The sequence below is a fragment of the Podarcis liolepis genome (assembly GCF_965112155.1).
Source record: "Podarcis liolepis genome assembly, chromosome: 12".
Lineage (NCBI taxonomy): Eukaryota > Metazoa > Chordata > Lepidosauria > Squamata > Lacertidae > Podarcis > Podarcis liolepis.
The window spans coordinates 51643560-51665413 of record NC_139563.1 but is presented as its reverse complement, the minus strand read 5'-3'; the positions used below and the strand labels follow the sequence as shown (position 1 = coordinate 51665413).

At 43.8% G+C, this 21854-nt stretch overlaps 1 protein-coding gene and 1 long non-coding RNA gene across 3 annotated transcripts in view; both read right to left on the bottom strand.

Moving 5' to 3' along the window:
* DCLK3 (doublecortin like kinase 3) overlaps positions 1–19646 on the bottom strand; it is a 37461-nt gene extending 17815 nt beyond the window's left edge. Inside the window, exons 1-2 of one of the 2 annotated variants that reach the window (XM_083468098.1) lie at positions 19347–19646; positions 1490–3369 (exon numbers count right to left, since the gene is read on the bottom strand). In XM_083468098.1, the coding sequence (XP_083324224.1) occupies positions 1490–3369; positions 19347–19434 (1968 nt within the window). In that variant the 5' untranslated portion in view covers positions 19435–19646. Of the gene's footprint in view, positions 1–1489; positions 3370–8778; positions 8807–19346 lie in introns of those variants that run through there. The other variant, XM_083468099.1, reaches the window with a different exon arrangement.
* LOC310690125 overlaps positions 1–21854 on the bottom strand; it is a 125210-nt gene that overhangs the window by 17815 nt on the left and 85541 nt on the right. The window lies entirely within an intron of this gene.

The following is a 21854-nucleotide window of genomic DNA, read 5'->3' as shown; positions in this document are numbered from 1 at the left end:
TATGTTTCTATATACAGTGGAACCTCTACTTACCACCATAATCCGTACCAGCGGCCCGTCCTTTAGGTGAAATGGGTCGCTGGTAGAAGCGCCGTTATGCGCATGAGCAGATGGCGGCAGCTGCTTCTGCGTGTATCGCGGCAAACCTGGTATTTACTTCTGGGTTTGCCACAGTTCACGACTTGGATCGGGCCCAAGTAGAGGCAGTCGTAAGTAGAGGTTCTACTGTATGTTGGAAGCCGCCCAGAGTGACCAGGGCAACCCAGTCAGATGGGCAAGGTACAAACAATAAAATCGTTGTTGTTGATGTTGTTGTTATTTAAATTTCTATGTTGCCCTTCATCCGAGGATGGCAGGGTGATTTACAATATAAGAACACAAATATATGTAATATGGTAACAAACACAAACTGTACCCCCAGCATCTAGTATAGCTAGGCAAGACCTAGAATAATGTGCTCTGAGGGAGTCTTCACATTATAGGGCCTGAAGACTTAAGAATCTCCCCATATGTGCACAAACTAGAGAGAACCACGGTCAGAAGGTCCATGCAACATATACCCATATCAAACAGGTATTTATAGCAAGCTTGTAAAAAATCACTTGCCTGAATAACAGAGAAAGGTACAAGTTACCTACCGATGAGAGGGCACAGAAGAAGTTTTGTATACTGAAAGAGGGTTGATTATTGTTAATGTTCAAGGTGTCACTATAGCTGACACTAATTAGCAACAGAAGCATGGATAGGCAGGCCAGTAAGGGTTTTGTGGGATAGTAGTTTTTGTGGACTTATTTGCAAGGGTGGTTTATAAGCACTGCACGTTGCATTTTTAGTACCATCAACGTACAACTCTGAGTGCAAAATGGTGTCAGTTGTGTCCCAAGCAAGGATATTAGTAGTTATTCCACGTCTCTCATTCCAGAAATAGCATCCCAATGTTCACACCCTACAGTGTATCTTCCATTTCCTGAAAATTAGTATTTTTGTCCAAAAAGAGCATACCCAACAAGTACAACCCCTCAGTTGTATTATTATTATTATTATTATTATTATTATTATTATTATTATTATTATGGTGTAGTGGTTAAGAGCGGTAGTCTCGTAATCTGGGGAACTGGGTTCGAGTCTCCGCTCCTCCACATGCAGCTGCTGGGTGACCTTGGGCCAGCCACACTTCTTTGAAGTCTCTCAGCCCCACTCACCTCACAGAGTGTTTGTTGTGGGGGAGGAAGGGAAAGGAGAATGTTAGCCGCTTTGAGACTCCTTAAAGGGAGTGAAAGGCGGGATATCAAATCCAAACTCTTCTTCTTCTTCTTCTATTATTATTGATTGCTTGATTTAATTTATATACCACCCTAGACCCAGAGGTCTCAGGGCGGTTCACAGAACTAAATCAGAATATAATACCACAAAATATATAATCAAAATAAAAACAACAACCCCATAGACGCCGCCCCGCCCCCCTCCCAGCACATTTCCCAATACTTACCAGAAGATTTTCTGGCTTAAGATCTCTGTGGACAATGTTCTTGCCGTGAATATAGACGAGAGCTTCGCACAGATCAGTTATCATGAGAGCAGCATCACGTTCTGTGAATTTCACACTCTCGATTATGGCATCAAACAGGTCCCCACCGGGAACGTACTCCAAGATTAGGTATATTTCTGCATCGGTTTCAAATACTTCAATCAAACTGACAATGTTTGGATGGGAAAGGCTCTTTATGATCAGTATTTCATTTTCAAGCATGTCTTCCTTCCCTTTCAGCTTGGACTTATCGATGATTTTCATAGCATAGTTCTGATTAGTGTTGCGGTGGTGACACTCCATCACAACAGCAAAGTTCCCGTCTCCAATGGTTCTGCCAATCTCATAGCTCTTCTCCACATCTGCTCTGCTTGAGACATCATGTCTCAGCTTCGCGTCACTGGCCCTACGCGTCTTGTTAATCTCTTTGATGACTTTATGTTCTTCCTCCATTTCATGCCTAATCAGTTCACCCTCACTATGACCTACTTTCTCTTCTCCTCCATTAGCTTCCTCCTTCAGTTTCCGTACCTCTTCCTTATTCCCCTGAATCTTCAATGGTTTTTCAGTATCTGTCCGAGAACCCTTGATCAACCAACAGCTTTGGTTCACTCTAGAACATTTTCGGTGCTCCTTCTTCAATTCATAGGCATCTCCTACTATGGTACGCTGACTTTCGATGGGCTTCATCTTTCCCAGTTCTTCATCATGATTCTTATGGCTTTCCAGAGCTTGCTCTCTGTCAACGCTCCTTTTTTGCTTCTCCGAGTCTTTTTTGGCATGGCTGAGAGGGGCTGTCCAGGTACTTTGACAAGCAGCGTCGTTCCATGTAATTTTGCCCTCTTCCGCTGAGCTTTCTGACAATTTCCTGCAATTTCTCAATTTCACTGGCCTTTCTACATGATATCTCTGACACGTTCTCATACTCAAGTCCCTGCTCTCAAATGGAAGATCAGTCTGTCTTTCCTTCTGCAATTTTTGCCTGAGTTCCCTTTCTCTTTGGCACTTCTCACACCTCACTATCATGTCCGAACTCTTTTCTGCTTCACTTTCAAGGCATTTCTCTTGATTAAAATACCTCTCGCATTCTCTCGCTTTTCTAGATGGCTTTGCATCTTGCTCTTCATTCCAGTTATCTCTGACCCACCTCTTTTTGGTCCTCACCTTCTCCTCTTGCCTGACCTTGGTCTGAACTTTCACTTCATGCCTATTAATTAGTTTTGGAGATATGGCATCCAGACAGTTCTTGGCAGCTATGGGCTCAAGGCTCTTTTCCAGTTTGGAAGACTTTTCATACAGCCTGTTTTTGGGTTTCTGAGTTTGTTCCCAGTTTTGTGTGGTTCCAGTGCGGGGTGCATAGGGGTTGTCAGGGAAAAGCTCTTGGATTGCTGCCTCCAGGTTCTTCGGGGTTAGCTGTTCCTTTCCCATAGCTATAAAGGCATCGCCTTCTCTAAAGAAGTCAGAAACACTTCGGATTTCCCTTCCCTTCAAATTATACAGTTTTCTCACGCGGTCATTCTTCCAGCGTGGAAACCCTAGGGCTTCTGAAATGTCAGCGATCAGTTGTTCAAATGTCTGGACAGATCGGCGATTTAGGAGCAGCGTTATCTTCCTCACTGTGTGCCCACAAGGTTTTACGACAGTGACAATCCTCGGCTTCACTGGGCTGTTCTCGGAATGAATTGTGTGGAAACCAGTCCGGGAATTAATAAATGGGGAACTGAAACAGTTTGTACCAAAGAACGGCTTCCCAAAACTTCCACGGCCAATTGGTGGGCAAGTGCCTTGTAGTCTTCTCTCCGTTATGCAGTTTAAAGAGTGGTCAAAAAATCCTCGAGGTTCTGCAAAAGAAAAGATAGCCATTCAACTTTTGTTCCCCACGAACTTCTAGTGAACATTTTCTGCAAGTTGGGTGGGCCTAATACACAAAAACTAAGACACTCAGACCAAAGAGCTGCTGTTAACTGATCCCTATTAGCATATTCATATCACTTAACATGTCCCTTTCTATCAGGAATACGTTTGTCCAGTTTGGAACCCCAATTTTCAAGGGAGATATTGACATATGTTGTCTCGCACCCAAAATAGACTGTGAGGCATTTGAATGGCACAGAGAGATCCAAAATATGTATTAGAAAGCCAATGGTGTGAATTTAAAGTCTGTTTCCAAGTGTTTGTGCCATGTTGAGCTTGGTGGGTTTTTTGGCTAACTTTCATTGGAATATTTCCTGGTGGAGAAAAACACACTATAAAACCAAGTACCATAGATCTGAACAAACAAAAGTTGTCCACAGAGGACTTTTGGAACACTTGTAAGTTAAAACCCAGTGGCCACAACACGGCAATTGGAAGTTTAGGGAAACAAAACACATTTCAGTACCCTGTTCTACTTTTAAGGCTATTGGTAGGAGGCAGCCCTCGAGACCTGCTGATTTTCCCCCAGCAGCCTACATCAATATAGAAAAGATATTTCTCCCAAGAAAAGGAGTCAATTCAAACAAAGCATCCGCTCCCAAAATAAAAGGCAGGAAGGGAATTCAAACTCTTCTAAAATAGAAACCAGCATGTTTTTGGATTTCAAAGAACGTCATGTACATCTCTAACTCAGAAGTTCTTATAGGCAAGGTCACTGCAAATATCACAATCCCCTCTATGGAAACAATGCAAAGAAAAGTGATAAAGTCATTTTTCTACCACAGCATGACTTTGGTGCTGCAATAAAAATACAACTTAGTCATTCTGGCCTATGATTTATATAGCTATAAGCAGCGCTATTTTTCTAGAAAAAGAGGTGCTGGAAATCGCTTGTTCTTTTATAATGGCAATGGCACCCACCTGAGAGGGGCCGGAACTGAGTTTCAGCAAGTTCTGGCTGAAAAAAAGCCCCGGCTATAAGCATATAGAGTAGTTCTTCCAACTCCAGAGATACTATAGTTGTAAAGTTAGGAGCTGAACCTGGACTAACTGATTGCTTCCAGTCATTTCTCTCCTTTCCTAATCTAGTGGAAACTCTTGCCCTCCAACAGTCAACAGGCTAGCTGCATATACAACTGAAACACCCATTATTTGAGCTGGAAGCACCGAGTGCCTCTGAAACCCCAGTCTTTAATAACCTTTGACAACATCCTAAGTCAATAACATCTTTACATTGAACCTTAATGGACAAGACAACTTGACCTCAATGAAAAGAGAGAGGATTGGTCAAATGGAATACAGTATCAGGTACCTGGAAAGCAATGCTGGCATCCATGAGATTGATCTCTCTGGGTATCAGGCTGGGCCTTATACAGCGAAGAGTCATATTCAGAGCTTACTAAACCCCACAATGGCTTTCCCAAAAAGATATGAAGCACAGGCAATGTTGCCCATGTGCTACCCACTCAGAGATCACATGTGGTCCTGCCCTAAAATTACAGACTTTGGGGCAGAGACTGTCAGCCATTTTAATATATCTCAGATAAATATCTGAGGTTCAAGGACATCAATATCTTGTGAAATTATATTCCAACCCTATGGAACCTGATGGAGGGACAAAAGGCCATGATGGTGGATAAGCATTCCGGTACTGTAAAAAATCAATCATCCTCTTCAATTGTGCAGTGATCAGAGAATATGACCACCCTAGCTCCATAAAAGAAAGTAACTTTTCAAAAATGGAAACAGGAAGGGAAATTCTTAGATATATGCTATGTTTACATAAAGTTGTATAAAAGGTGTTCTGTTAAATTGTGATTGCCAACTGAGGGTCCCCAAACCTCTTATTTCAGTATATTAAAAATGTAAATTCTAAAAAGTGATGCTGTGAAGGACTATGTAATTGGTCAAACCTGCCAAACAGGTCTTTCTTTGTTCTTTTTTTTTTTAAAGTGGCCAAGTACAAGAGACTTGTTGGAGACCCATCTGGCAGGGAGAACAATTTGGAAATTGGCTGTAGAATGTGCAAACTCAGTGTCTGTTTGAAAGAAGCAGTTTAGTTAAATTAAGATGAGAGAAAAAGGTGGACTGCTTTATGCAATGATCCGACAGGAGTTTGTGGTTTCACTTGGAATTTGAAGAGGGAGCAGTGAATTTAGGGCATTTGCTTGTGTTAAGTGGTATATATTCCCCTATGCTCAGCCTGTATATATGTGTATATAAATCACCAACACAAACGCCACAAACACTAGAAAGTCTCCTCCAGTGACCTTGTTCCAAGGGAATAGGACCTGCGTACACTGTGCCCCTTGAGTTCTCATCATTTGGAGAACTGGGACACATGCAAAATATTATGAACCCAGCTGTACACTGGTATGTCAGCATTAGTCCTGATCAGAACACACTCCTATTTAAAAGGGCTAACGACAAAGGTTTAAGAACATTGCCCATGGAGGTAATGCTACGTTTTCACAATAGCACACACACAAAAACCAGTAGCCTCTTTATTTGTAAAGTTATATCTGAGAGAGTTTCTGTAATGCCTGGAGACGTTTGAAGCCAGGGAAGTCTGTGTAACTCTGCTTGAGAGATACATTGACTGGTTTAATAAATTAATTGAATGTAAGTTGTTGAACACACTTCTCTACAGGGAGGGTGAGGTTTTACTGTCTCTTATAAATCATTGCTCCTACACATGACCAAAAGAATAAATGGTGCCAAGCAGCAAAAACTATGGAATAGACAATGCAAAATCAGAAAATTCAAGCTAATCCATGTGTACGTTTTATACTGGCTGCAGAATTTGGCTTCTCTTCTCAAATGTAGTGTAGTGTATATGATTTTTGTTGAGGGGGATACATGCAAAAAAACTAAGAATTCATAAACATGGTTCTCAAAAGAGAAATACTTTATCCCTCACAGCCTAGGCATAACGCCCATATTTGAATTACATACCCCAACTTTAATATGTGCTAAGTCAATACATGAACCCTCTTCAGATTTTCAGTGTAGTCTGACCAATGTGCATGGGTTGGAGAAGAGGAATATGGCGGCAAGACTCCACCTCGCACCTAAGCATGTACATTTAAAAATCTGAAGAGCACCTGTGAGCACACAAGTAAATGCAAGTAGGGACCTCTATACACAATCGGGAGCTTTGACTTTCACCAAGTTCCCAATTACGCAGAGAAGTCCGAATGTACAGTCTTAGGGGGTGAAACTTCTTCATCCCGCATGTTCATTGTACGTATGTTAAAAGGTCCCAAAGAGGGCCTTAAATTGAGGCCAAAAATATCAGTTCACTAGGCTTGCCAACGTTTCTCACAAAGAGTATAAAAGTGTGAAAGACATATTGGCAAAAAGATTATTAAGAATATGCAAATATGGATCGACAGTGGTTAAAAATACATAGTTATAATAGGTTAAGATATTGAGTAAAGATAAATGATAGAGGGTAAGGATTTGCTGAAAGGACTTTTAAACGGGAATACAAAAGGGGGGGTGTGAGGAGGTCAAAGAAATAAGGAAACGAGCCGAAAGATTTTTGAAAGATGGATTTTATTTTAAATCTTATTTTTTCTTTTTTATTTAGCTACTATCTTTTCTTTCTTGTCTAGATATCTTTTCTATGTGATTTTTTTTCTTCTTCTTTCTTTCTTCTTTCTTTCTTTTTAGGTTGTTAAGTTTTTTTAAATTTTTCTTATATTGTAAACTTATGATTTTTGTAAACCCTATTGTGCAAACCTTTGTTTTGTGTAAACCTATGTTTTATGTCAAACCCTAATAAATATTTTATAAAAAATAAAAAAAATGAAAGACATACCCAACAGACAGAGGAAGCCTTACAAACAGGAAGACACTCTGGGCATTGCTTGCATGACTTTCTTGAATCACTTGAGACTCCTGCTCAAATACATGCAAAAATTCTACCAGGTACTGGGGTGCCCTCGGGGGGACCGGGGTGGTCGAGGCACCCCCAAAAATTCAAGCAGGGGGACAGGTCCCGCATAGCTGCGGTAGTCTCCGCTGGGCCCTCCCACAGCGGTCCCTATCGGGCCTTCCTTGTGGCCACAACGGACCCTGCTGGTCCCCCTTCCAACACATGACATCACACATGTGCAACAAGCCCCCCAAAAGTTGAGTGGAACTCAGCACGTGTGCTGGGGCACAAGGATAACTATATTGAGCCAGACATGCCATTTTGTTTTTAAAACAGTGAAGCCAGTCTTTTATATTCCTGCTCCAATTCATTGAAGGTGGGGTCAGGGGAAGAGAGGCTTTGTTAGATTTAGAGGTGGGGAGGGGGAATTTCTATTACTAATAGTTTCTCAAGTAGAAAAACCCTTCAAAACACATTCTTATTATGCAGAAGGCCTTTGAAAGAGCATAGCTACCAAAAAAACGACGTCTGAATTTATATCACCAGTGGTCCATTATTTATTTCATTATCATGCAAAAGACCTTTCATTGGCTAATTTACAAGGCTGGTGACTAAATTGCAAATGCCTTTGATTCTTGCCCCTTCCCCAACTAAAGTTAGTGCATTAATCCCAACGATACTAAAATTATAGTACACAAAGGTATGCATTGTGACAGACCCACAAAACACTACATACAAGTATGTGTAAAAGCAGGCTAAAGGAAGGAAACACTGGCATATGTATGCCTCAGCTGATCACACTTCAGAACAGCCCTTTGTATGACATTGCTCCCTTGCGTAAACGTACACAGGTTTGCAATGCGCAAGTAGCCATTATCTGTAAGGTGTAACTTGAGTCTTTTAGAACTGTATTGACTTCGATCTCTTGTTCCTTAAAGTAAATTATTCACAACGGCAACTTGCAAGGCCAATGTACACTGTGTGTGCACGAGACTGTACAGGAAGGGGGAGCAAAGAAGGCAGGACACTACACAGCAAGTGTATTGAATTAGTCAGGTGGAAACAAAATGTGACCACAGGCATCCTTTTACAGCACGTGAATTTCACACTGGCATTGTTTACCGGCACCTTAGAAATGGAATCCTGCCTTCTTACCCCAGGTCAGCAAGCAGAAATAAAAGCCAGCAATGAGGGATTTAAGGAAGCAAAAATTAAGGTTTTAAATTTTTTCATTTAATATAAAATTATTAAAATGGAGGGGAGCTCAAATATACTTTTATCCATCTAAGAATGCCCTATTTAGTATGCAGATACAGAATTAGTACAACTGGTTTTGCAGTGGCTTATGAACACAACCAAGACATCAAGATTTCACGCAATGTGGGGCTTCCCACCTAACCCACAGTTTTCCAAGATCAAATTTAAGATAGATACTTCCCTGCACGCATTTACTTACCTAAGCTAACCATTCTGCAATGGATAAATCCAGATTTGTCCAGGGTCTGGAAGGAGGGGGAAACCATTTGTGTTGAGAGCTTGAGAAGTTGCTAGTATAACCTGAGACTAACTCCTGTCTGAAGAAGAGTTCAATGTAACCTGAACCTGCCAAAACAGTTCAATTCACTGCTTCAGTCTTGTCTCTTGTAGCTCTGTACCAATTTAATGCTGGGTGTCAATCAAATTTAAGAAACCCGAGCAGACCAGAGAGTTGCATCCACTTCCTTAACTGTGATTAAAGCACAAGGTGGAAGCGCATCTGCTCTAACTGTGGTTAAGGCTGCCCAAGGGCAAATGCAGATGTACCAATTTGCCACATGGCTGATGCTGGAGAGCAAAATCCCATCTTTAGCCTTCCTCTCTGTCCTGTATATTTCAGCAGACATCTCCTCGGTCTGCAATAAAGTCTAGACTACATTTACATTTTATGTTATTATTGAAACAGGAAAGCATTAACTGAATGTTACAAATGCTAGACATAAGCAAATATTTAAACCTTTCAATACACACACACACACACACACACACCATGTGCAACACTAATCTGAAATATTATTAAACTTCTAATCTGAAAACCTGGCTCTTTAAAGACTACTCACAACGCTCTATAGTTCAGGGAATATACCTCCTCTGCTCTTTTATCATGTGTCCTGGATCGCTAAAGCGGATGACCAGTTTACAAGTGGTTAACCCCCACTTGCACTTTTCAGAATGCAAGTGAGGCAGGGGAAAAATTCAAGTGACCAAGCAAATTCCATGGTTGCCAGACTGCTTACAGTGGTACCTCGGGTTACATACGCTTCAGGTTACATACACTTCAGGTTACACACTCCGCTAACCCAGAAATAGTACTTCAGGTTAAGCACTTTGCTTCAGGATGAGAACAGAAATCGTGCTCCAGCGGCGTAGCAGCAGCAGGAGGCCCCATTAGCTAAAGTGGCGCTTCAGGTTAAGAACAGTTTCACGTTAAGTACGGCCCTCCGGAACAAATTAAGTACTTAACCCGAGGTACCACTGTATTTTGGCCACAAGCTTGCTGCGTAACCAGTATAGCTCAAAATCCTTGTTTAAGAATCTTAGGATGGAATTTTGATCTGCACAGGTAGTGAGCATGTGATTCTGCAGCCTATTCAAGATTTCTTGTTAAGAGAGTCCCAACTACATCACCCTTAAGAGACCAAAGCAAGGCATTCTTGTAATACCTGCTGAGAACTGAAGTGTAACTCCCAAAATAATTTTGTTTCTAAGTGGACTAAGTGGTTAAATACTGGAGATACAGATCAAACACTGCTAACAAGGCAGATTACAAAGGGAAATCAATGTTATGCATTAACTTGCAAAGCGGTCTTAATACTCCCCCAGATCTATCCTTATGCACTGAACAAGACCGACTTAATTTTATACGACAGGACAAGTAATTGATCATTTCTGCAGGGGGAACAGATTTTATCTCAAGGGACAGCCTGAATAAAAACATCTGCCAATATTGAAAACAGGCTTTAACGTTAACATATTTCTACACAAAAAGAACGCATTTGTTAAAACAGGAATATTCATATTATAAGAAAACTATAGATTGTGCCTTCTACCCAAACAGATGACGTTTTCCAGTTTTAAGGCCTTTTCAGTGGCAGCCCCTCAACGATGGAATGCGTCCCACAGCAAAGTTCCCCAACTGTTGCCTTCTTAGCACTAAGCTAAGACTCTTCTGTTCTCCAGGGTCTTTTAAGAACTGGATTCTGAAGTCCCCATGATACAGCTGGCAGTTTTGATGTACACATTTCATGGTTGCTCTTCACCAGATTTAGGATAGTGAAAGTGGTTCGCACACACAGGGCACCCAGTCAAGGGGGTGCAAAGCAAAGCAAAGCAAAATAAAATAAAATAAAATAAAATAAAATAAAATAAACAAAACAAAACAAAACAAAACAAAACAAAACAAACAACAACACCTATATTTATCTGGGTACCTATTAATATGATCCTTTTTAAAAGCAACTGAACCAAAGGGAATAATTGTGAAAATAAGAAATATTGGTAGGGGAGGCAGGACACGCCAAATTTTGTCTTCTCAGGACGCCATATTACCAAAGTCTGTCCCTGCAGGTGTTTTCAGTTCTGTGCTGTGCACAGTATAATACTGAGCTTGTTTTATTGTGCTGGGTTTGTATCTCTCTCTTAACTTTGTGGTTTTATTGTTGCTAGACCTCAGAATTCTGCAAATAAGCTGCTTGAGTGACAGATCATTTTCACAAGGATTGCTGAAAGCCTCCTTTATGCGTAAAGGTAATTGCTCACATTAGCGCCATAATTGGACTAAATAAAATTATACTAGGAACAGAAGGAAGTCAGGAAATGTTCTATTTTAATTTACAGTGAAGCAAATTATTCCTAGGTAAGATAAACAACTTTCAGACACCATAGACTGTATATAATTCAATAAACTATTTAAGTAAAGGGAACACAGGAAGCCTGCCTTGAGTCAGACTGCCTCTCTGGCTTTGGGGCTTTGGTTTTTTTTTGTTAAAATAGGAGCAGTGAGTCTGTTCAACACCCAGCATTGTTCTATGGCTAATTACATTGAAAGGGTGATATAGACCACCCCTCAAGGGATACAAAAATTATTCAGAGATCACAAATATTAAGTAAGGGATGAGGGGGCTAAGTGGCAAAATATTGCTCTTGTGACGCCATAGGCAGTCAGGTTGTGATTTTATTTTATTTTACTGACTTCCATAATTTTCTATTACGTGGGTGGCAGTCAGCAAGAAACAAACACAAAGTCTGTTGCGTTAAAATGCCCAGGTTAAGGAAAAGGAAGAGAACCAACGGGCCTCAATTGCTGTGCCAACAGCACATTCTAGCAATCACATTCATTCCTCGGCATTTGCAGAATATGGCTACATATGCATATGCAGAAAGGCACAAGCCTTTACTTCATATTTATTTATACCTTTAATCATAAGGTGTGGGGAAAGACCCCATAACAGAGAACATATGGTGCATGCAATACATTTGGTTTTCTGTCATCTCCAGGTAGGGTGGAGAAAGGCAAGATGCTGGAGTTGGTACTAGGCATCATTCTAAACCTAGCACCTGTTTGGCTTATCTCTGCACATCTAAGGTAATGGCCAAGCCACCACTATTTATTCTGAAAGCTTTCCTCCACTTTTTTATCAGCCCTTGTAAACAAGGTCAGATGCTAGTTAAGGCACAATTATTTTGGTCATTCACTCTGCACTCAGCTCTCACCTGTGGCTCTTAGAAGCTGTCAGCATGGGACAGTGGTCACATCCTGGGAACGGCTTCCACTGGCCAGCTAAACCAGGTGAGCATAGCCGATGGGTCTCAAAGCCTTGGTGAGTCAGGGACTTTCCCTGCATGCAAAGACAGGCTCTAGAGAATGAATAGACCAAGTGGGTTCAATGGTCAAGAAGGTGGTTTCTGCACGTTGTAGAGGGAAGTGAGGGGCAGGTGGGGCTCATCAACCTGGGAAGGGAGTCCATCTAGGAGAAGGAAAACTCTGATCCTAAGCCTCCGCTGCCTTGTGGGATATATTTGGGAGGAGAAGAAGAGGCTAAGGTGAAAGTAAAGGGACCCCTGACCATTAGGTCCAGTCGTGACCGACTCTGGGGTTGCGGTGCTCATCTCGCTTTATTGGCCGATGGAGCCGATGTACAGCTTCTGGGTCATGTGGCCAGCATGACTAAGCCACTTCTGGAGAACCAGAGCAGCGCACGGAAACGGCGTTTACCTTCCCGCTAGAGCGGTACCTATTTATCTACTTGCACTTTGACGTGCTTTCAAACTGCTAGGTTGGCAGGAGAAGGGACCGAGCAACGGGAGCTCACCCAATCACGGGGATTCAAACCGCCAACTTTCTGATCAGCAAGTCCTAGGCTCTGTGGTTTAACCCACAGCGCCACCCGCGTCCCAACACAGACAGATGCCAACAACAAATTTTGGAATAACAGATCATGTAAAAAACCATCTGCAAACTGATCTACTACAACTTCTTTTTCTTCAGATTTCCCTCTGTCTGCCTCAACAAATCTCAAGCACCCTCCTACTCAATCCATTATGAGTGAATTGCCATTCCTTGCATAGCTTTTTCTGAGAACAAAAAAGGAATGTGTTGGTATATTTGAAAAGGCAAGTACCTTGCTGAGAGAGAGAGAGAGAGAGGGAGGGAGGGAGAGAGAGAGAGGTGAAAACAGTGGCAACTCCCACCAACAAAAGCAGGACACAAAGTAAATATCCGGGCTTGTAACTAGAAATTGAGTTGACTGGGTCATCAAACTTCAGTGCAAAACAGCAAGGGTAATTTTTTTTTTATATTTTAAGGTAATAAAATATTTTAATTCAAAACCACTTTAAACCATTGCTAATCATCCCAGTCTTTTCACATGCATCAGAAACAGCTAGGAACAATGGGGTGGCCAACTGCCTTGAGTGTCCGGTCATTTGTTCTTCCAGAAACATAAGAACAAGACACTTTCCCCCCCTGAAATCAAAAGGAAGAGGCCTGGACCACCTCTAAGCTTGGAGTCTAGGGGTGAAACCCCAAAGCTTTCCACCCCTTCAAGCTACAACTGAAGCTCATTATACAGTCGCAAAAGTGGATCATTCTAAGATTCTGATAAGTTTGTGGACTCTAATCCACAAAAACTTATGCCATACAACAGTTCTTATCTGTTGTTAACTGAACTGTCTCAAGAGAAAGGAGTCTACATAAACTCCATCTGACTGAACCAGAATCCTTCTTCCTGTCCCACATGCCAATTTCTTCTTCCATTTGTTCTAACCATAGTTTCAAGTGGTGATTGATAAGGCAGCTATGGTCAGCTCCCAAGTCCAAGCCTTGGTTTACAATGCTATTTCAAACCATGGTTTCAAATTGCATTTTGAAGACTAACACTAATTACTGTTTGCCCAGTTCAGCTATTATGGCATTATTTAAAGAAAACCCAGAAATGAGGGGGGAAGCACCAAACCATTATTACAGCCACATCTCTTGGCACTATACTTAAATTTTAACATGATACCAAAGTAAATTTCCATAGTGCCTCTTATTATTAAGTACACATTTCTTGTAATGAACTGAAAGAGAAGTGGATAGCTTTTAGAAAGGAGATATCTTTCTAAAAAGGGAGCATTTTTCCCTTTAACTCATAGCTCTGAAGTCAAGAGCAAAAATATTCGCACAGCATAAACACCATATTAAAAGGAAGTACATTAAATGTTCACATTGTATTTTTCATGGTGACATCTATCGAACCTCCAAATAATGAAAAAGTTATGCATTTCTTTATGAAGTGTTCGACGGAAATAAAAGACTCATGTTAACTATCCGCCCACTGCACTAACACAATCCATGCAGCTTGATTCTTTAATGTTCAGGCATCTATTTATAATATTTTAAGCTTCCACCCTCTCCCTACGTCACAGTATCGAGCTTAGCATGTATACATCATACGCACAAGTTGCTAAGGGGCAACTGGCTCCAAAAGAGAGATTCCTTTTCGACTTTTGGAGGACTATGGCAGAAACTAAAACACAACGCTGTCAGCGTTGAGAGATCCAGGCAGAAGTTCTGCAGGCTAAGGCTGCTCGCTCCCAGACTGCACATCGTAGCCGCCTTCCCTTCTTCGTGGAATGCTTTCCCTTTGGTCCCTGTGTACTCCTTTCCAGTCATTCAACATTTAAAACCTAGGCAACCTGAAAGCGAAAGCCAAAACTAACAACCTAAGCTTCTTCCAAAGGCAGATATGCATGACTGACAAAATACACAGCTGGAGCCCTAGCACCTTCACAAAGTCTGCTGTTTGCTTGTTTCTCAAGCAACTAGAACACATTCATTTTATGCAGAGTGGAAATATGCCCCCTCCTTCCCCTCCAAAAATGACTGTAGAGTCCCAAACCTGTTCTCATTTAAGTACACTATGGCATTTTCTGTTCTCATTTGAAACTACTGGATTTTAGAAGTCATGCTTTAAAAACATAAAAATGATTATTTTCAGCAGAATTGAAACCAGTGTTAGAAATATGAAAGCTAGGAGCTAAATGGCACCTTAAACCTAGGTTATGGGCGTAACAAGGGAATGTCCAGGCACACTTTTTAATATCAAAAATATAAATCTGAAAATGAATGAACTGCAGCTAAAATATTACGTTCATTTTCCACATGGTCTAGTCCTTCCCCTGCCCACCCCCCTAATATTCTTAAGAGGGTCTCTTCTCCAGTCTTCAGAGAGTAGCTAGAAGTGGGGAGGCAGAAAAAGGCCCTCCTTTCCCTCCACTCTGCAGTTTTAATCTGAAATCTTAGCCGCAGTGCTGCGCCCAGAACTCAGAAACTGCTTGTGCTAATTCTCGGTCGCAAAATGCACCTAGAACAATGGGAGTTTCAAACACTGATTGAAACATCAAGATAGCCTTGATTTTCCCTATAACGCTAAAACAACTTGGATTTTTGTAAAGTTTGGTTGTTTTTCCAATCCACCAAATTCCTGCAAATTTAATGACACCTGTCTAAGTGTTATCAAAAGTCTTTGCTTTGTTCTTTCTTAACAAAAAAGGATGGATAGCAGTATACACAAACCAGATTCTATTTTTCCTGCAATAAATTATTTGCTCATTTGCTGAAAGGGTTGTTAACATGAACTCCAATGAATTCCCATCACAGGCCATGGGAATGTGTACCATGAAGACAAGCCAAAACAACTTTTTTAAAAAGTTGTTTTTCATAAGTGTTTTTTTTGTAGAACACATCAATACAGTGGTCCAATTCTCATATCACAATAAAACATACAGTCGTTTGCAAATTCACATTAAAAGGTATTTAAAAACTATGTGTTTGCCCACCCTGCTAAAAAGTTCTCACTCTGCTCTTCTCCCAAAACCTGACTTGTGATGTCTGAACCCTGGCTCATGGTTAGTTTCTCTTCAAGCTACAAGCAGTAAACCAAGAACAAACTGCTGGTTACCAGTCCTGGTTTGCTTAGAGAGAAACAAACTATGAGTCAAGGTTTAGATATCACAAGAAGTCAGAGTGGCTGTTTCTTGGTGACACAGCAAGAAGGGAGGACTAGAGTGAGAACTTCTGAGCAGCATTTACTAGCACCAGGCACATTCATATTAAAATAATAACTTTAAACTGTAGTTTAATGTGACATGTGAACTGGGCCAAGTGTCCCTGGCTCAGATTTGCCACACACAAAAAAGAGTTTTAATACAGCTGTTGAATTCAAAACTAGGCAAATGAGAATACTATGATGCTTTTCATTTAGTGCAAACTTAACTAAAAAAAAAAGTCTCTGAAATAATATTCACCTCGTTCTCCAACCACAGTTATTTTACCCTCCACAGCTATAGCCGACTTCAAGATTCTCTAATTAAATATTTTCCAAGTTTTGAAAAGGATGATATACAAACGTTTGGAAAAAGTAACTCATTAAGAAGCACAAAGCTGAACACAGCCACCATCATTAATATCCATTTTAACATGCAACCAGCTGGAGGCAACATAAAAAGGACCACTTTGCTGATAGATCCATGAGATATATCCATCCCACACAAACTACATTCACTACCCTGCAAAGATGGAGTCCTAGGCCTGCATTTCTGACAGAAACAGTCCCTGCCCTTCACAACATGAGAACAACTTTGCCACCAAGGCGATGGCTTTCAGGCAATGACCCTCTAATGAGAAATAAACTCTAGGACAGAGCAGGATCCTGCAGCAAGCTCTGATTCGTGCCTCTCCCAGCCTACACCTAGTTAGCAAGGTTGAATATTCCCAAACAAAGGGTCCTCATTGATTCACACTTTGCAGAAGGGCCATCGCTTAGTAACAGAGCATCTGCTTGGTCATGTAGAAGGTCAGCCATTGTAGATAGGGCCTGCCAGCATCGCTAGGTAGATCAAGGCAGCTTCTTATCAAGATGGGGCAAGTAGCATAGTTTGGAGGGGAAGAGCTTCCTGGCTTCAACAAGTCTCAGAAATTTTACCTTATCCTGTGCCTATCACCTGGAAGCAGAATAAGCAGCAGGTAGAGAAACAGTGGGGACTCGGGTGGCGCTGTGGGTAAAAGCCTCAGCGCCTAGGGCTTGCCGATTGAAAGGTCAGCGGTTCGAATCCCCGTGGCGGGGTGAGCTCCCGTTGCTCGGTCCCAGCGCCTGCCAACCTAGCAGTTCGAAAGCACTCCCAGGTGCAAGTAGATAAATAGGGACCGCTTACTAGTGGGAAGGTAAACGGCGTTTCCGTGTGCGGCTCTGGCTCGCCAGAGTAGTTTCGTCACGCTGGCCACGTGACCCGGAAGTGTCTCTGGACAGCGCTGGCCCCCGGCCTCTTGAGTGAGATGGGCGCACAACCCTAGAGTCTGGCAAGACTGGCCCATATGGGCAGGGGTACCTTTACCTTTACCTTAGAGAAACAGTGACCCCAAAAAACAGCAGCCACATAGTCTACTGATGCGTTTTAAATTTTTATAAAGCAGGAAAACATATAAAGGATCTCCATAACACTTAATTTGTGTAAAGCGACTCCTGAGAGTGGAATCTGGCGCAACAAGAGATGTGGCTTTCTGGAAATGGCCAAGACTCATCTGGTCTGGCATCCATTTGCAAAAATCCCAACAGGTGGCGCTACCCCTATCGGCCATTAAGTCCATCTTCTGCCCATCCTAATTTTGACAACTACTGTATCTCATCACCACTCACAGCCACCTGGGGAAGAAAGTCAGAGTTATGAACCGACATGCTTTCAAGAAGCAGGGAACACCGGGAGGGTTCTTTTGTTCCTCCTATCCCAGGATACTAGAGATCCTGAGACCAAAAAGATACAAAACTTTTTTCCAACACCCATCCCAGCCAATGAAAGGAAGCGGACATTTAGTTCACATCACAATTTGCTGTTGTTGCTGCTGTTTTGCAACTGCACCATACTTTTCACGGGCAATAAATGGAGAAATGACAGCAGGACAGTGTGCTCACTTCTTGCTAGCACAGGAGGGGGCTACCCCCCCCCCAAGTTGATGGGCATTGCCATTCAAATAGTGTGTGTGTGCTGCGTCATGCAATCGATTATGCCCCAACCCCCAATACTCTATTCAAGCTGACACTCCTGCTAGCTAGCTATCCCACGTTGGGCAAAAATATTCGTCCTCTGGAGAGGGTTGGACTAGATGACCCTCGTGGGTCCTTCCAACTCTACAATTCTCTGGTTCTGTTAACTACAGTGGTACCTCGGGTTGCAGACGCTTCAGGTTACAGACTCCACTAACCTAGAAATAGTACCTCGGGTTAAGAACTTTGCTTCAGGATGAGAACAGAAATCACGCAGCAGCGGCGCAGCGGAAGCGGGAGGCCCCATTAGCTAAAGTGGTACCTCAGGTTAAGAACAGTTTCAGGTTAAGAATGGACCTCCGGAACGAATTAAGTTCTTAACCCGAGGTACCACTGTATTGTGGCACCTCCTGCATTGAAACAAGCTCTGCCCAGGATAGAGATCAGTCGATACCCAGCTAAGGCATTGCCTTTTCAGGAGAAGATTCTCCCAGTGACTCAGAAGACAGCCTTACATACTGGATCGTTTCTCTCTACCGGGTATTCCCCCACCTGCTGAAGCCAAGGATCCCCTTTTTTAAAAAACAAACAAACACCACCACGCACCCCCCCCCCGTTAACCACCTGAGGTAACACAGAATGAGGGCAGATAAATGTGGGGGTGTCAATAAGGAGGCTGATAAGAGGGGGCTAGGGGGTAAAGGGTAGGAGGTGGGAGGTGGGAGTAGGAGGAGGGGTGCGGTGGGGTAGGGAGTAGAGGGGAGGAGGTGGAGGGGTGGGGGTAGAGAGGAGGAGGAGGGTGGGGTAGGGTTAGGAGGAGGGGTGGAGTAGGGTGAGGGTAGAGGGTAAGAAAGGGTGGAGGTAGGTAGGGGTGGGGGGGTAGGATAGGGGGTGGGGGTAGAATGGGGGTCAGTGGCGTAGCCTGGGGGATGCAGGAGGTGCCGGCCGCACCGGGCGCAACATCTGGGGGTTAGGGTTAGGGTTAGGGCGCAAATCCACGGGTTAGGGGGCGCAAATCCACGGGTTAGGGGGCGCAAATTACTTGCCTTGCCCCGGGTGCTGACAACCCACGCTACGCCACTGATGGGGGTAGAGGGTAGGATGGGGGTAGGAAGAGGGGTGGGGTAAGGGATAGGGTGCGGGTAGAGGGAAGAAGCGGGGGGTAGTCTGGGCAGAGAGTAGGGGGGCAGAGTGGGGTGGGGTCTCCAAGGGATCCTGCGCGGGCGGGCGAGGCTTTCACACGTTTCCCCTCGTCACGTTTCCCTCTCCCGTCTCAAGTTGGTCGCGCACGCGGGGCAGCCAAACTCCCGCCGAGGGGAGCGCGCGAAAAACTCACGCAGCTGATATAAAACCGGGAGAGGGGGGGCTGGCAGAGGAAACGGGGGGTCCCACAGGGATGGGGAGGCAAAGGGGTCGCCCCCGCTGCCCTGCTGAGGAAACGGGGCGCGGGGCGGGCACCACTCACCGGGATGGTGGCGGGCGCAGGGGCAGCCGCAGGAGGGCGCCGGCCCGGCGGCGGGGCGCAAGGGGGGCGGCGGCGCGGCGGCAGGCATGGTCCCCGCTGCGCTGGGTCCCTCCGTCGCTCTCCTCCTCCTCCTCCGTCTCCTCGCGCTCTGGCGGCAGACGCGGGCACGAGATGGCGAGGCGGCGCCTCTTCCGCCCAGAGGGCTGCGCCGTTCCCCGCGGAGGCGGCGTCGGTTTCCCGGGAGGCTGCCTGGCTGCCTCCTGCCGCTCTGCTGCCTTCGACGCCTGGCTCCGAAATCTCACCCAGCCTCTCGCTGGGGTTCTTTGCGCAGGCTGCTGGCGCCACCCTGCCGGAATTCCGACAGGTGAAGCTTTCCTCCTCTGGCATTGCCAGGAAAAGCTGCCCTTCTGAACCTGTTGAATGTCTGCCTGCCTACCGCGCAGTCACACACACAGAGATTGCGGCAGCGCTCCAAGGCACTCAGCATAGCCCCGTCGGCAGAGCAGGAGACTCTTAATCTCCAGGTCGTGGGTTCGAGCCCCACGGTGGACAATAAATTCCGACACAGGAGGTCGGTGTTTCCCAAATTTGGGTCTCCGGCTGCTTGGGGACTACAACTCCCATCATCCCTAGCTAGCAGAAGCATGATGGGAATTGACAGCAGGAGACCCAAGTTTGGGAAGTTCCTTCCAACTCTACAATTCTATGAATGTGCCCAAGTTAGACTGTGAATGTAACCAGTGATGAATAATTTCGAGCAGTAGGGTTGCTGCCGTTTCCTTCCTGTTCCTGTCGTTTGGGTCCTCAACAGCTTATGTGGCAGGCAGAAATTCATCAGGTCTGAAGCACAGCTTTTCCCAGTGCCTGAGCAACTGAGCTGTTTGCTTTCAGGAGCAACTGTTCCTGTTTCCCTTATTCCCTTTCATGGGAGTAGCACTATGACAACCCTGTGTTTTGAGCCACTGCTCAGCCATGCATTCTTATTTTAATGCCAAGACTCAAAACCACCTAGCTCCTGGGACACAGTTCACCTTAAAGCATTTTCACCTTTTAATTGTGCAACCGGCCAATACTTAATTTGAAACATCTCTCACCTGCCCTTCAACAAAACATACTTCAGGGCAGTGTGTAATAATATAGATAATGCATTAACTAACAGTTAACAATAAAACACTTAAAATTAGCAACATAATAAAAGGCAGCTGGTAAAAACTGCACAGTCGACTGAGACAGGCGAATGCCAACAAAAGATCCTGGTGCTGAAATGAGTGTGATATAAATGCCAGATGTACGTTACTCCTTGGAGGAAAGCATTCCAAAGCTGGGGTGCCACCACCGAAAAGTCCACTCCTTTATGATCGCATCATGACACACGTCTGAGTTGAGCGGCGCTTGAAGCAGCAGGACTTCAGTGGCATATCTTCAGACATGGGCAGGTCGGTCCAGTCTCCCTACCATTGTGCAACTTCCTATTAAGTTGCTGCGAACTTAACTTCTCGGTTCTCTTCCTGTCGTTTTGCCAACATGGCAGACACAGCAGAGAAGGAAGACCCAGTGCTTTCTTCCCCCTTGCCCTCTCGTTTTTCTGTAGCTGCCCTGCCGTTTTGAAATGCCAGACTCAAAGACTCACAGAACACTTCATGAATCCTCTGTGGTGAATATGAGTGAATAAAATAAACATTTTGCTGATGAAAAGTAGTTGCTTGCATTTGACCTATAGGCAAGCACTTCAGGGCCGGACCTCCTAGTAGGCAGAGTCAAGCAGCTGCCTCAGGTACTGGATTTTGGGTGTCACGAATGGGCAGCAAATGGTTAGTTATTTAATTTCCTGTTGCTTTGTTTTGACTACTATGGAGGTGTAAGGTTGTTGTTTCCTCCCCTCAAATGTCAAAATGACTGGACTGACAAGTACTAGGCCCACGGACTCGCATGGGTGTTGTGCTGTTCTGTCTCAAGAAGCAGCAAAATGGCTTGACCCGGCTTGGGTGATGAAAGGACCTTAAACTTCAAGCCTTTCCTGTTCTCCATCACCCTGCTGTTTCTCCCCCACTTAGATCTCACCCCTTTCTGAAGCCACAATCTAGGACTGGGGAACATAACTGGAGGAAGGTGGAGCTCCATAACTAACAGACGCAGGGACTAGTTGTGGGTCCAGCTGCCACACAGCCCCTCCACGTTTCCAAAGCTCCATGTTTTCAAAACTCTTCTTCACTACTTCACAATTTAAAAAAGAGAAACATTTATTATTTTTTTAAAAGCATTTTCAATTGCCACTTGTAAAATGTGGGCATTTTCCTGCAGCACTGAGAGACCTGTCCATTTTCTAATAAGCAGAGGCTGGTTAGCAATGAAGGCCATGCATTAACATTTTTAAAATTTGCTTTGTAATTTACCCAGCAGTTAATTAGAACTTAAATAAATACCCATCTGTGTACATTAAGGCCCTGTTTCATGTTGCTATCAAGAGGCAGCCGGAGACATTTTGGAGACTGAAGTAGAAAATCCAGC